The 16,176-nt window shown below is 43.1% G+C and overlaps 1 protein-coding gene across 1 annotated transcript in view; it reads left to right on the forward strand.

Annotated features, from left to right (window-relative positions):
* The window catches only part of SLC35F1 (solute carrier family 35 member F1), a 692,218-nt gene that overhangs the window by 508,279 nt on the left and 167,763 nt on the right, over positions 1-16,176 (forward strand). Inside the window, exon 3 of the mRNA XM_069767980.1 lies at positions 15,958-16,085. Coding sequence (XP_069624081.1) covers positions 15,958-16,085 — 128 coding nt within the window. The remainder of the gene's footprint in view (positions 1-15,957; positions 16,086-16,176) is intronic.

Consider the following 16,176-nt stretch of genomic DNA (forward strand, 5'->3'; position numbering starts at 1 on the left):
ATTGCGCCATTACCGGACAGTAACAGTCTGCTTTGTTTTAACATGCGCCGAGTGCTGCAGTAAACATTGTTTTGGATGGCAACCATTATGTCAGACTCCGAGCAGGTGCTTGTTATTTCTACAGCTGAATCTCATTAGATTTAACTCTGCACCACTAGGCTAAACACAGCTCTCGCTTCTGCCAGAACAGGGAGATGGCCATCTGCAGTCTTACACAACACAGGCATGTAGCCTGGTCATTTATGATGGGGCTCTGTACAAAGCCACAGGAGAGAGGTGACTGAGCGTTTGGAACCTGTCTTATCTTCAGCCACGAATGTAAAGTCAACACCACTGAACCATTTATGCTATAATTCCCATACATCAAGATATTGCCTGCAGATTACCACAATATATTAGTTGTGCAATCACCTTGTGCTAATGGGTAACAAAAGCCTTGTCCTGGGTCAGCTTCTTCAATAATAGGCATCGTTTATTTTCCTTGTTACGTGTTTTAATGCTGACTTTTAATTTCTTTGCTAAATAAACTGTGTATACAGTGGTCTGTGTTGTCGCAATATGTCAATAAAAGTACACTTTTCTAACAAAGTAAAACGTGGAAACTTGGTACGTATCAAGGAAGTTTTCAGTCGGTACAACAGCAATTATGTAGTCTAACAATAATCTCAAAAGACTGGATCTATTCATTTATTTGCAGAGCTTGAAGGCATTGTCCGTCAACTGCTATAATACATTCTAGTTATAGATACATCATTTATCTCCTTAACGACCGCTGATACACCTTTTAACGGCCGCAGTTAAGGGTACTTTTGAGAATTAAGTATATAGCGCCCCCCTGAGTCGGAATTTCTCCGAGGTCTCAGCTACCGGGGGTAGCTGAGACCCTAGAGAACATGATTTGGGTCGGTTGTTACCGACCCCAGTGTTGCAATCGCCGTTATAAACTATGTAATGGCAACCACAAAAACTCGCCTTGTGAGGCAGATTCTCTAAGCTGTTGGTCCATTTGGACCTAAGAGAATAGCACAGCAGGTGGAACCTGCCAGATTGGACAGCAAGGACCAAGACAGCAGGATATGCAGGATGGCAGGCAGACAAGTGGATTAGGAAAACACCGCAAGAAACAAAGCCTGAAGCCAGGAAATGTAGAAGTATAGTCAGTCCAGCACTAGCAGCAAACAAATGGATATATGGTCAATGGCAGAGACATAGGAAAACAGCAAACAATTAAGAACAGGCAGAAGTGATGAACAAGCAAACTGAATACTTGTTTGCAGAAAAAAATTACAAAATTACACACTGTTGCATCACCAGTATAACAAAGAAGAAATTGTTATGCTTACAACAGAAAATGGTTAACTGCAAGACCAAGCCAGGAAGGACAGAACTTAAATGTAAATTGGAACTGAATGTAAAGCTTACTGAATATTCTGTCAGCACCTAGCTGTCTGAGTAGGTATTGGATGATGATGATGTTAAAGATAGTTGCCTGGTCACATTGGAAGTTAAGACATTATTGGTGAAAATATAGGAAAAGAAAAGAGCTCACCATCTTTGCTAGTATTATAGCTGGGTTCAGGATAAAAAACCATAGAATAATAGAATCATAGAATGGTAGACTTGTAAATTTCACGAGAGTAGAAATAGTATAATTGGGACCGACACATCTTCCACTACAGCCAATCCAGCAGATGTAGACCAACCATGACTGTTCACATTTCCACAAATTTGTGTTAACATCTGAAGCAGCATAATAAACAGCAACAGCAGGCACAGAATCCACACTAAAGACATCACAGAGTGCAGTTATGTGACATTAATGCAGCATACTAAAAAATGCAATATCGCCTTTTCTGTACAGTCCGCAATTGGGGTGCAAAAGTACTTGTAGTAAGTTGAGACATACTGCGGGGGAAGTGCTTCTTAACACCCTTTTTGTAATTAGGATGTCAAACATTACTTAAATATTCTTCTGGTAGCGTGATTGGCACTGTGCCCCCAATAGTTAACATGTAGCTGGGTGCAGTCATTCCATTCCGGGGGAGATATTAAAGGGAACCTGTCACCCCAAAAATCGAAGATGAGCTGCGGCCACCGGCATCAGGAGCTTATCTACAACATTCTGTAATGCTGTAGATAAGCACCCAGGAGCTGGGCCTCTCTGACCTTTCCCGGCGCCTGCGCATACAGTACTTTGCTCTGCCCTCAACAGGGCAGACAAAGTACGCCTGGGAGAGAGCTGCAGCATGAAGACAAGAAGAGGACGTCATCGTAAGAAGATAGGATGCCCCAGACCGGACTGCGATGCCCATCGGACCCGGACCGCAGGGGACCACCCCTGGGTGAGTATAATATAATTACAGAATGCTGTAGATAAGTCCATGATGCCGGTGGCTGCAGCTCATCTTCGATTTTTGGGGTGACAGGTTCCCTTTAATTAGATTTAAAAAATATTTGTGAAAATAAACTCTTTAAACAGCTTCACTCATGAAGACAACCCTTGTCAACATGCTCTATGGCTCTATATGAAGACAAATGTACTTGATGCACATTACCACTTTATCTTTTAACTAAATGAATTTTTACTCCAGGAATCATTAAACATTAGTTAAATAGTTTAAATGTTTAATACAAAGTTGTTTGAGTTCCTTACAGTTAATCTTCACAGAAATGGATTAAGAGTTAATATCATAAAGTGGCATTATATGAAATCCAGAACTGCAATGGCCATCTGGCAATTCTGGCGTAAGAAAGACTAGTGGAAATGTCCCGTAGTCACTCAACATAGCCAGTCTTTCATATAAATGTTTAGGTTTCAGCCGCCAAAGTAACTTTTTATTTTCTTTCTAGTATTGTATGGACATAGTGTGTTACTGACAGCTGTGGATGGAGACCTCTTTGTTATCTTTGGGTTGTGTTGATCTTTTTTAGCTTTTGTAACATACACACTTACATCAAGTTTTGCCTTGTGGACCAGTGCTGCATTTTGGTTATTTAAGATCCAAAGATAACAGTCGTACTGTACATACACTAACTTTGCCCCTCCAAGAGTCAATCCTTATACTTTACTTGAGTAGGAAATAACTAAAGACAGTCAATAAGGCATCAAGCACATGGTGTATCTCATAGAATGTATTATTGAGATCCCAAATATGGTGCACACCTTGTGCCTCTCGTTTTGCACGGATTCTGTGCAGAATGACCTGTATAAGAAGAGAAACTATGGCATGTCAGAAACAAACACAGATTTGTTCTATACTGTATTAGTGAATACTTATAAAATTGGGCTTAAAGGAATTACCGGTAATTATTTTAATGTAAGATAAATATGTAGGCTAGATATCTTTTTATGGAGGTCAGAGTGCAAGTTCCCATTGATCACCTGATTAAGTGGCTGCTAGTGATGAGCGAGCGTGTTTGGATAAGGTGTTATCTGAGCACTCTCGTGTGCTAATAGAGTATCCTTACTTGGAGATGGAAGTGGATAAGAAACCCACGCTGCCGAGGATAATAGGAGACCAGATGTGGTATGGATGCGGTTTTATTTGTCAACGTGTTTCGAGGTGATCATACCTCTTGATCAGTACAAACCACAATGATTTATGATAGAGTATCTTCGGTGTGCTAGAATACTATGTTCGAGTCGCTGTGGCTATATGTCTCGAGGATGTTCAACAGCCCCAAGACATGCAGGGATTGCCTAAAAAACATGCAGCCACGACGACTTAAACGTAATATTCGAGCACAAGGAAGATACTCTATTAGTACACAAGCATGCTCGGACAACACCTTATCCGGGCACGCTAGATCATCACTAGTGGCTACTTTACTTCTGTAATCGATGCATCCAGTTAATTGTCCAACAGGTCCAGAGTGACTGTACTTTGTATTACAGATCAGTCCTATAAACATAAATGGGGATAAGCTGCAGGTAGGTGGAGAGCAAAGAGCAACAACTACAAAATGAACTGCACTGTGCTTAGTAAACAATGGATGGGGTGCACTCAGCCAGCTAATCATCAGAGGTGGTGTTAGTCTGATCCCCACTGCTCAGATGCTAAACAATATTTTAGTTCTGGAAAAACTCTTTAAGTAGTAAGAATGGCTTAGTATCTTCTCTATATCTTGCAATCTAAAGACATCAGATGTCTCAGTTACTGCCTCCCATCTTTTCCTCAGAACTCATCCAATATGGCAGTAGTTGTGGTTGCTAATACGTTTTTACATTATGCTATAAACTTTTCAGCATGAGACACCCATATTATAGAATATGTATATACCGGGTGCTCCACATATAGGGACAGCTGACACTTGGCCCCTATCTTCTTTATAGTTAAGAAAGAGCCATCAGAAGCTGGGATCAATTCTTTTATATTGTGTTCAAGTGAGACTTCATTTGGGTTCTTCTTCACAATCTTCCTGTGCAATAAATATTCTTTGGTTAATGCTTTGCACAAACCACTTGTTTTAGACAGCTAGCCCCTGATAATCCAGAGTACTGAAGTGCCAACAATTACAACGAGTGGGAACAATAAATTAGAAGCAATTTCTCATTGAAACCGCTCTCTGGAGAGAGGAAACAGAGCATTTTATTTTGAAAATATTTTTTTCAGATGTTCGCATTTATTAAGATTAAACGTTATGTATTCCTGGAGGATTTGCATCCTTATTCTTGTTGTTTGCTCCTCAGTACCTGGAGGGTAACCCTGCAGCTGACAATTCCCACTAAACATTACTATGATTAAAATCTACTGAAATAAGTTATCACGTCTCACTGCGCCTAATTTACAATGTGCCATAAGTTTTCATTATATTTGGGACCAAGATCAACCTGCTTGACTCGAGAAAGTTAGTAAGTCATGCATTGTGACTTCTGCAGATGATGTTGTCAGTCTGGTTAAGTTCTGAATTGAGAACAGGCCAATGGTCAATGAGATGGAAGAAAGAATTGTAAATAACGGGTATGCCTGAGGTCTTGTGGCACTTCTACATGACTGCAGTCGAAAGGCACAACAGAAGGTGCCAGCACATATTGTCTCAGGGTATTTCTGCCATCTGACAATGACTGAATTTTCCAGCAGCACAAATATGTAAAATAATAAGAAAATATAAATTATAGAATAACTATAAACATTTGAAGGGAGACGTTCAGTGTCATGAATCTGCATGGCTTTCCCTTTATTTCAGCTGGCTAGTTCAAGCTTTCTCAGAAATTATTTGTCCAATACAGTGGTTCCTGCATTTGCAGTGATCTTGGGCAATGTCACTTGTTAAACCATGCAGAAGTGATACATAATACTCCAACACAGTGACGTAACTTGAAGCTTGTGGGACCTTGTAGGCTCTGGGGCGATTGCAACCCCTGCACCTATTAGTTACACCCCTGTTCCAACATGCAGCATAGATATCAATAATGGATTACCATGAAAGCCCTAACAAATACTACTGCCGGATATTAGCCAGAGTTGTCAGTTTTGTAAGTCAATAGTTATTTCCCCTTTTAACTGCTTATACAAACCAATATAAAGTCACATCTGCTTGGGATGTCTCAGCATTGAGCCGGGAATAAAATCAGAACCTTTTACGGTACATATAATCACTTTGTCTTGGACTAGTTCATTGTTACAGCCTGCATTTAGAATTCTGCTGGTCGCTGCTGGGACCAGTTTGCTAACAGACATGCATGTCAGCTACTGTGATAGTTTTATAGTAGGTCAGTTTTCAATAATTAAACGTAGTTTATTGTATAATGCTTGGTGTATATAAATCGTCGAAACAGACTATACAAAGAAACTGAACAAGCAGATTATGCTGAGGGATTTGAGGTCAGAATTGTAAATCCATAGATGTCATATTTGTCCACAATTCAGTATCTTATAACTAATTATATTAAAAGGTTTCAACTCCTTAAAGGAAACCAGCATGATTTTGTAATGTCAAGTAAAGACATGGATGTGATGGTGCTGTAATACTAATTACATTGATACTTTTGGTGAAAAAAAATCGGCTTTGGTGTTCTTCTTTAATCAGCATTTGAAGTTTCCTGTTAATTAGATTTTGATGCACACTAGGTCTTTTCCTCCTTGTCTGTGATTCCACAGCCACTCCACCTGCCTCCGGTCTGTGATTCCCCAGCCACTCCACCTGCCTCCGGTCTGTGATTCCCCAGCCACTCCACCTGTCTCCGGTCTGTGATTCCCCAGCCACTCTACCTGTCTCCGGTCTGTGATTCCCCAGCCACTCCACCTGCCTCCGGTCTGTGATTCCCCAGCCACTCCACCTGTCTCCGGTCTGTGATTCCCCAGCCACTCCACCTGCCTCCGGTCTGTGATTCCCCAGCCACTCCACCTGTCTCCGGTCTGTGATTCCCCAGCCACTCCACCTGCCTCCGGTCTGTGATTCCCCAGCCACTCCACCTGTCTCCGGTCTGTGATTCCCCAGCCACTCCACCTGTCTCCGGTCTGTGATTCCCCAGCCACTCCACCTGCCTCCGGTCTGTGATTCCCCAGCCACTCCACCTGCCTCCGGTCTGTGATTCCCCAGCCACTCCACCTGCCTCCGGTCTGTGATTCCCCAGCCACTCCACCTGCCTCCGGTCTGTGATTCCCCAGCCACTCCACCTGTCTCAGGTCTGTGATTCCCCAGCCACTCCACCTGTCTCCGGTCTGTGATTCCCCAGCCACTCCACCTGTCTCCGGTCTGTGATTCCCCAGCCACTCCACCTGCCTCCGGTCTGTGATTCCCCAGCCACTCCACCTGTCTCCGGTCTGTGATTCCCCAGCCACTCCACCTGCCTCCGGTCTGTGATTCCCCAGCCACTCCACCTGCCTCCGGTCTGTGATTCCCCAGCCACTCCACCTGCCTCCGGTCTGTGATTCCCCAGCCACTCCACCTGTCTCCGGTCTGTGATTCCCCAGCCACTCCGCCTGCCTTCAGTCTGTGAATGACAGGTTAAAACTGAAGTCTCAAACAGAGGCAGGACATTCAAAGTCTGCAGGCAGGCAGAAGAGCTTGGGAATTACAGACAGGAGGCAGGCACAAGACCAAGGAATCACAAACAGGGAGACAAAGACCCATTATGGAGTCCAGCCCCTGTGCACTGAAATCTAATTAGCAGAAAACTTCAAATAATGATTAAAGAAGAACACCAAAAACGATTGTTTCAACAAAAGTATCAATTTATTCAGTATTACAGCACCATTCCGGCCATGTCTTTACTTTACATTACAAAATCGTACTGGCAGGTTTTCTTTAAATTGGTGAAATTTCAAAGTGATTGTACAGTCAAGCAACTGTATAATGTACAGTACAGACCAAAAGTTTGGACACATTTTCTCATTTAAAGATTTTTCTGTATTTTCATGACTATGAAAATTGTACATTCACACTGAAGGCATCAAAACTATGAATTAACACATGTGGAATTATATACTTAACAAAAAAGTGTGAAACAACTGAAAATATGTCTTATATTCTAGGTTCTTCAAAGTAGCCACCTTTTGCTTTGATGACTGCTTTGCACACACTTGGCATTCTCTTGATGAGCTTCAAGAGGTAGTTACCGGGAATGGTTTTCAATTCACAAGTGTGCCCTGTCAGGTTTAATAAGTGGGATTTCTTGCCTTATAAAAGGGGTTGGGACCATCAGTTGTGTTGTGCAGAAGTCTGGTGGATACACAGCTGAATAGACTGTTAGAATTTGCATAATCACAAGAAAAAAGCCGCTAAGTAAAGAAAAACGAGTGGCCATCATTACTTTAAGAAATGAAGGTCAGTCAGTCCGAAAAATTGGGCAAAACTTTGAAATTGTCCCCAAGTGCAGTGGCAAAAACCATCAAGCGCTACAAAGAAACTGGCTCACATGAGGACCGCTGTTGTGAATTCTGCTCTTGGGCTCCCTCCGGTGGTTGTTGATGGCAATGCAGTTATTCCTGAGCAGCAGTCTTGGACAGGTGTTTCTGCTAATTGCAATTCTGACTAGGGCATTTAGCTGTGCAGGACTCATTAGTCCTTGCCAGTAGTCAATGTTCCTCTGGAAGTGTTGGTCCTCTGCCTGGCCTCTCCTGCTTGCTGCCAATTCAGCTAAGATAAGTGTTTGCTTCATTTTTTTAGACACACTGCTGTGTGTTTATTTTCTGTGCTTATCTTATTTCTATTTTGTTCCTGCTAGACTGTGCCTGATGTTTTTCTCAGTCTGGTTGGATTCGCTGGAGTCACAGATATACTCTCCACATCTTTAGTTAGGTGGTGGAGTTTTTGTATTTTTCTGCTGTGGATATTTTGTAGTGTTTTATGCTGACCGCATAGTATCCTGTACTATCCTTTCCTATCTAGGTAGAAGTGGCCTCCTTTGCTTATCCCTGTTTTCTGTCTGCGTGTGTCTTTTCCTCTCCTACTCACAGTCATTATTTGTGGGAGGCTATCTATCCTTTGGGGATCTACTCTGAGGCAAGAGAGTTTTCCTATTTCCATCTTTAGGGATATTTAGTCCTTAGGCTGTGTCGAGGTGTCTAGGTCTGGTTAGGCACACCCCACGGCTACTTCTAGTTGCGGTGATAGGATCAGGGTTTGCGGTCAGTAAAGTTACCACTGCTCCAGCGAAGGTCATTTCATGCTGCTCCAAGGCCACCTGATCATAACTGTACTACTGGTCAACAATGAGTTAATTGCATCTCATAAGAAGGGAGGAAAGATCTTGAGCCATTTTTTTTTCTCCAGTCTGTTTTGTCTTCTCCTCCCTCTTTATCTCTGGGTGGCTGAAGAGCCTTGTGCTAGCATGAATGTTCAGGAATTAGTTTCTCGTATAGACCAGCTTGCTGCTAGAGTACAGGGTATTTCTGATTACATTGTTCAGACTCCTGCTTTGGAGCCTAAGATACCTACTCCTGATTTGTTTTTTGGTGACAGGTCCAAGTTTTTGAGTTTTAAAAACAACTGTAAACTGTTTTTTTGCATTGAAACCTCAATCCTCCGGTGATTCCATTCAACAAGTTAAAATCATCATTTCCCTGCTGCGTGGTGATCCACAGGATTGGGCATTTTCCCTGGAATCTGGGGATCCTGCTTTGCTTAATGTAGACTCCTTCTTTCAGGCGTTAGGATTACTGTATGATGAACCTAATTCGGTGGATCAAGCTGAGAAGACCTTGTTGGCCCTGTCTCAGGGTCAAGAGGCGGCAGAATTGTATTGTCAGAAATTCAGAAAATGGTCTGAATTGACTAAATGGAATAATGATGCTTTGGCGGCAATTTTCAGAAAGGGTCTTTCTGAATCCGTTAAAGATGTTATGGTGGGGTTTCCCACACCCTCCAATCTGAGTGACTCTATGTCTCTGGCCATTCAGATTGATCGGCGTTGCGGGAGCGCAGAACTGTGCGCGCTATGGCCTTATCCTCAGAGCAAATTCCTGAGCCAATGCAATGTGATAGGATTCTGTCTAGAACGGAACGACAAGGTTTCAGACGTCAGAATAGGTTGTGTTATTATTGTGGCGACGCTTCCCATGTCATTTCTGTCTGCCCTAAGCGGACCAAGAGTATCGCCAGTTCATTTACCATCAGTACTGTACAACCTAAATTTCTGTTATCTGTGTCCTTGATCTGTTCATTGTCGTCATTTTCTGTCATGGCGTTTGTGGATTCAGGCGCCGCCTTGAACTTAATGGACTTTGAGTTTGCCAGGCGTTGTGGTTTTCCCTTGCAGCCTTGGCAGAACCCTATTCCTTTAAGGAGCATTTATGTTACACCCTTGGCTAAAAATAAGCCCCAGTTTTGGACACAGGTGACCATGCGCATGGCGCCAGCCCATCAGGAAGATTGTCGATTTCTGGTGTTGCATAATTTGCACGATGCTATCGTGCTGGGTTTTCCATGGTTGCAAGTACATAATCCTGTTTTGGATTGGAAGTCCATGTCTGTGACTAGTTGGGGTTGTCAGGGGGTTCGTAATGATGTTCCTCTGATGTCTATCGACCCTTCTCCCTCTTCTGAAATTCCGGAGTTTTTGTCTGATTTTCAGGATGTATTCGATGAGCCCAAGTCCAGTTTCCTTCCACCACACATGGACTGCGATTGTGCTATTGACTTGATTCCAGGCTGTAAGTTTCCTAAGGGCCGACTTTTCAACCTGTCTGTACCTGAACATACCGCCATGCGGAGCTATATTAAGGAGTCTTTGGAGAAAGGGCATATTCAGCCATCTTCTTCACCGTTGGGAGCGGGGTTCTTTTTTGTTGCTAAAAAAGATGGTTCCTTGAGACCCTGTATTGATTATCGCCTCTTGAATAAGATCACGGTCAAGTTTCAATATCCTTTACCTTTGCTTTCCGATTTGTTTGCTAGGATTAAGGGAGCTAGTTGGTTTACTAACATTGACCTTCGGGGGGCTTATAATCTTGTTCGTATTAAGCAGGGTGATGAATGGAAATCTGCGTTTAACACGCCCGAGGGCCATTTTGAATACCTTGTGATGCCATTCGGACTCTCTAGTGCTCCATCTGTTTTTCAGTCCTTCATGCATGATATCTTCCGGGATTATCTTGATAAATTCCTGATTGTATATTTGGACGATATTTTCATTTTTTCCGATGATTGGGAGTCTCATGTGCAACAGGTCAGGATGGTATTTCAGATCCTTCGTGACAATGCCTTGTTTGTGAAAGGGTCTAAGTGTCTTTTTGGGGTGCAGAAGGTTTCCTTTTTGGGCTTTATTTTTTCTCCCTCGTCTATAGAGATGGATCCGGTTAAGGTTCAGGCCATTCATGATTGGATTCAGCCCACATCCGTGAAGAGCCTTCAGAAATTTTTGGGTTTTGCTAATTTTTATCGCCGTTTCATTGCTAATTTTTCCAGCGTGGTTAAACCCTTGACTGATTTGACGAAGAAGGGCACTGATGTGGCGAATTGTTCCCCGGCGGCTGTCTCCGCCTTTCAGGAACTTATGCATCGTTTTACTTCTGCTCCTGTGTTGCGTCAACCGGATGTTTCTCTTCCGTTTCAGGTTGAGGTTGATGCTTCTGAGATTGGGGCAGGGGCTGTTTTGTCTCAGAGGGATCCTGTTGGTTCCTTAATGAAACCGTGTGCCTTCTTTTCCCGTAAGTTTTTGCCTGCTGAACACAATTATGATGTCGGCAATCGGGAGTTGTTAGCTATGAAGTGGGCGTTTGAGGAGTGGCGACATTGGCTTGAGGGAGCTAAGCACCGTATTGTGGTCTTGACCGATCATAAGAATCTGATTTACCTCGAGTCTGCCAAACGGTTGAATCCTAAACAGGCTCGATGGTCCTTGTTTTTTTCTCGTTTTGATTTCGTGGTCTCGTACCTTCCAGGTTCTAAGAATATTAAGGCTGATGCCCTCTCTAGGAGTTTTCTGCCTGATTCTCCTGAGGTCTTGGAACCAGTCAGTATTTTGAAGGAAGGGGTGGTCCTTTCTGCCGTTTCTCCTGATTTACGATGGGTTCTTCAGAAATTTCAGGCTGACAAACTTGATCGTTGTCCTGTGGGTAAGTGGTTTGTTCCTGACAGATGGACTAGTAGAGTGATTTCTGAGGTTCACTGTTCTGTGTTGGCTGGTCATCTGTTGTGAATTCTGTGGTCAAGCTCCCTCCTGTGGTCATGAGTGGTACTTCGGCTGGTTCTGTCTATGAGCTTCCGCTGTTGGATGTGAGTGGGGCTGCGGCTTCTGAGTTTCCTTCTTCAGGTGACGAGGTTAAGTCGTTAGGTGCTGCTCTATTTAACTCCACCTAGTTCTTTGTTCCTGGCCTCCAGTCAATGTTCCAGTATTGGTCTGGCTCTCTCCTGGATCGTTCTTGTGGCCTGTCTGCCCTGCATAAGCTAAGTTCTGCTTGTGTTACTTATTGTTTGCTATATTTTCTGTCCAGCTTGCTATATTGGTTTTTCTTGCTTGCTGGAAGCTCTGAGACGCAGAGGGAGCACCTCCGTACCGTTAGTCGGTGCGGAGGGTCTTTTTGCCCCTCTGCGTGGTTGTTTGTAGGTTTTTGTGCTAACTGCAAAGCTATCTTTCCTATCCTCGGTGTATTCAGTAAGTCGGGCCTCACTTTGCTAAATCTATTTCATCTCTGTGTTTGTATTTTTATCTTAACTCACAGTCATTATATGTGGGGGCTGCCTTTTCCTTTGGGGAATTTTTCTGAGGCAAGGTAGGCTTATTTTACTATCTTCAGGGCTAGTTAGTTTCTCAGGCTGTGCCGAGTTGCATAGGGAGCGTTAGGCGCAATCCACGGCTACCTCTAGTGTGGTATGATAGGATTAGGGATTGCGGTCAGCAGAGTTCCCACGTCTCAGAGGTCGTCCTATGTTAGTAACTATCAGGTCACTTTGTGTGCTCTTAACCACTAGGTCCATTGTGGTTCTGAATCACCTGTTCATAACAGTCATCCTGGCATTTTTGGTACCAGAGACTTGGTTGGTAGGTCATTTTGGTGGCCTTCTTTATCGCGTGATGTGCGGTCTTTTGTGCAGTCCTGTGGGACTTGTGCGCGGGCCAAGCCTTGTTGTTCCCATGCTAGAGGGTTCCTTTTGCCATTGCCGGTCCCTGAGAGGCCCTGGACGCATATTTCTATGGATTTTATTTCCGATCTTCCTGTTTCCCAGAGGATGTCTGTTATCTGGGTTGTTTGTGACCGATTCTCTAAGATGGTTCATTTGGTGCCTTTGCCTAAATTGCCTTCTTCTTCTGATTTGGTTCCGTTGTTTTTTGGCCAAACCGAGCGTACTCATCAGACTTTGGAGACTTATTTGAGATGCTTTGTGTCTGCTGATCAGGATGATTGGGTGGCTTTTTTGCCATTGGCCGAGTTTGCCCTTAATAATCGGGCTAGTTCGGCTACTTTGGTTTCGCCTTTTTTTTGTAATTTTGGTTTTCATCCTCGTTTTTTTTCTGGGCACGTTGAGTCTTCTGACTTTCCTGGTGTGGATTCTGTGGTTGACAGGTTGCAACAGATTTGGGCTCAGGTGGTGGACAATTTGGTGTTGTCTCAGAAGGAGGCTCAACGTTTTGCTAACCGTTGTCGCTGTGTTGGTTCCCGGCTTCGGGTTGGGGATCTGGTTTGGTTATCTTCCCGTCATGTTCCTATGAAGGTTTCTTCTCCTAAGTTTAAGCCTCGGTTTATTGGTCCTTATAAGATTTCTGAGATTATTAATCCGGTGTCTTTTCGTCTGGCGCTTACGGCCTCTTTTGCTATCCATAATGTCTTCCATAGATCTTTGTTGCGGAAATATGTGGAGCCCGTTGTTCCCTCTGTTGATCCTCCGGCCCCTGTGTTGGTCGATGGGGAGTTGGAATATGTGGTTGAGAAGATTTTGGATTCTCGTTTTACGAGGCGGAAGCTTCAGTACCTTGTCAAATGGAAGGGTTATGGCCAGGAAGATAATTCTTGGGTTTCGGCCTCTGATGTCAATGCCGCTGATTTGGTTCGTGCCTTTCATCTTGCTCATCCTGACCGGCCTGGGGGCTCTGGTGAGGGTTCGGTGACCCCTCCTCAAGGGGGGGTACTGTTGTGAATTCTGCTCTTGGGCTCCCTCCCGTGGTTGTTGATGGTAATGCAGTTATTCCTGAGCAGCAGTCTTGGACAGGTGTTTCTGCTAATTGCAATTCTGACTGGGGTATTTAGCTGTGCAGGACTCATTAGTCCTTGCCAGTAGTCAATGTTCCTTTGGAAGTGTTGGTCCTCTGCCTGGCCCCTCCTGCTTGCTGCCAATTCAGCTAAGATAAGTGTTTGCTTCATTTTTTTAGACACACTGCTGTGTGTTTATTTTCTGTGCTTATCTTGTTTCTATTTTGTTCCTGCTAGACTGTGCCTGATGTTTTTCTCAGTCTAGTTGGACTCGCTGGAGTCGCAGATATACTCTCCACATCTTTAGTTAGGTGGTGGAGTTTTTGTATTTTTCTGCTGTGGATATTTTGTAGTGTTTATGCTGACCGCATAGTATCCTGTACTATCCTTTCCTATCTAGGTAGAAGTGGCCTCTTTTGCTTATCCCTGTTTTCTGTCTGCGTGTGTCTTTTCCTCTCCTACTCACAGTTATTATTTGTGGGGGGCTATCTATCCTTTGGGGATCTACTCTGAGGCAAGAGAGTTTTCCTATTTCCATCTTTAGGGATATTTAGTCCTTAGGCTGTGTCGAGGTGTCTAGGTCTGGTTAGGCACACCCCACGGCTACTTCTAGTTGCGGTGATAGAATCAGGGTTTGCGGTCAGTAAAGTTACCACTGCTCCAGCGAAGGTCATTTCATGCTGCTCCAAGGCCACCTGATCATAACAGACCGCCCCAGGAAAGGAAGACCAAGAGTCACCTCTGCTTCTGAGGATAAGTTTATCTGAGTCACCAGCCTCAGAAATCACAGGTTAAAAGCAGCTCAGATTAGAGACCAGGTCAATGCTACACAGAGTTTTAGCAGCAGACACATCTCTACAACAACTGTTAAGAGGAGACTTTGTGCAGCAGGCCTTCATGGTAAAATAGCTGCTAGGAAACCACTGTCAAGGACAGCCAACAAGCAGAAGAGACTTATTTGGGCTAAAGAACACAAGGAATGGACATTAGACCAGTGGAAATCTGTGCTTTGGTCTGATGAGTCCAAATTTGAGATCTTTGGTTCCAACTACCGTGTCTTTGTGCGATGCAGAAAAGGTGAACGGATGGACTCTACATGCCTGGTTCCCACCGTGAAGCATGGAGGAGGAGGTGTGATGGTGTGGGGGTGCTTTGCTGGTGACACTGTTGGGGAATTATTCAAAATTGAAGGCATACTGAACCAGCATGGCTACCACAACATATTGCAGCAGCATGCTATTCCATCTGGTTTGCATTTAGTTGGACCATCATTTATTTTTCAACAGGACAATGACCCCAAACACACCTCCAGGCTGTGTAAGGGCTATTTGACCAAGAAGGAGAGTGATGGGGTGCTACGCCAGATGACCTGGCCTCCACAGTCACCAGACCTGAACCCAATCGAGATGGTTTGGGGTGAGCTGGACCGCAGAGTGAAGACAAAAGGGCCAACAAGTGCTAAGCATCTCTGGGAACTCCTTCAAGATTGTTGGAAGATCATTCCTGGTGACTACCTCTTGAAGTTCATCAAGAGAATGCCAAGAGTGTGCAAAGCAGTCATCAAAGCAAAAGGTGGCTACTTTGAAAAACCTAGAATATAAGACATAATTTCAGTTGTTTCACACTTTTTTGCTAAGTATATAATTCCATATGTGTTAATTCATAGTTTTGATGCCTTCAGTGTGAATGTACAATTTTCATAGTCATGAAAATACAGAAAAATCTTTAAATAAGAAGGTGTGTCCAAATAGAACAGAGGTAACACTGTATAACTTTATAACTTATGTATATCTGTCTAAATCTAACATCTTTTTGCAACTTTTATTTCTTTTTTAAGTTTGGATTTGTCGTGCTGGAAGATAGGCTGCAAACAATTAGGAGGCCTGCATCATGAAAATTGTGACCTTTCAGCGTTCCATTAATGAGAGAATATATTGAGAAAGTGTATAATGAAGCACAGGATCTATTTTATATTCCTTAGAGATAAAATTCACCTTTATTGTATAGTAACTTTTTACAATTCAGATTTCCGTTGAAATGCAGAAACGCTTGAATTACAGATGTTCCATTGTGAAATAAATTGCCATTAAGATTTACCAGTATTGAGGGCACTAGTATTCTTCACACACTGAAAGCAGACATATACTGGAACAACTTCTATCAATTTACAGTAAAATGTCTCATCTCATTTGCTGGTGCTTCAGCATCCAATATAAATAGCTCTCTATTCAACCAGTCATCCTGAATTATAAGGGTAGAGAGGAAAAAATGCACCAGAAGCAAGATTACTAAAATGTATGGTTTTTTGTGTATAAAAATAATGAATCTCCTTTGTGATTTGGAAACGTTGTTGAATTATTTGTACTTTTGTGTTCAATTTTAGGGGAAGAAAACTTATTGGCAATTTTGAAAAGAAGATGGTGGAAGTATATGTTCTTGGGCATAATAGACATAGAAGCCACATATTTAGTGGTAAAAGCACACCAGTATACCACATTTATTAGCATACAGGTAAGTGATTTGGAATTTGCGTTGCCTCTTTTAAATTGTGTTAATTTATCTTTTAAATTGTGTTAATTTACACGTTGGTAGTTTGTATTCA

Source organism: Ranitomeya imitator, chromosome 5, assembly GCF_032444005.1.
Source record: "Ranitomeya imitator isolate aRanImi1 chromosome 5, aRanImi1.pri, whole genome shotgun sequence".
NCBI lineage: Eukaryota > Metazoa > Chordata > Amphibia > Anura > Dendrobatidae > Ranitomeya > Ranitomeya imitator.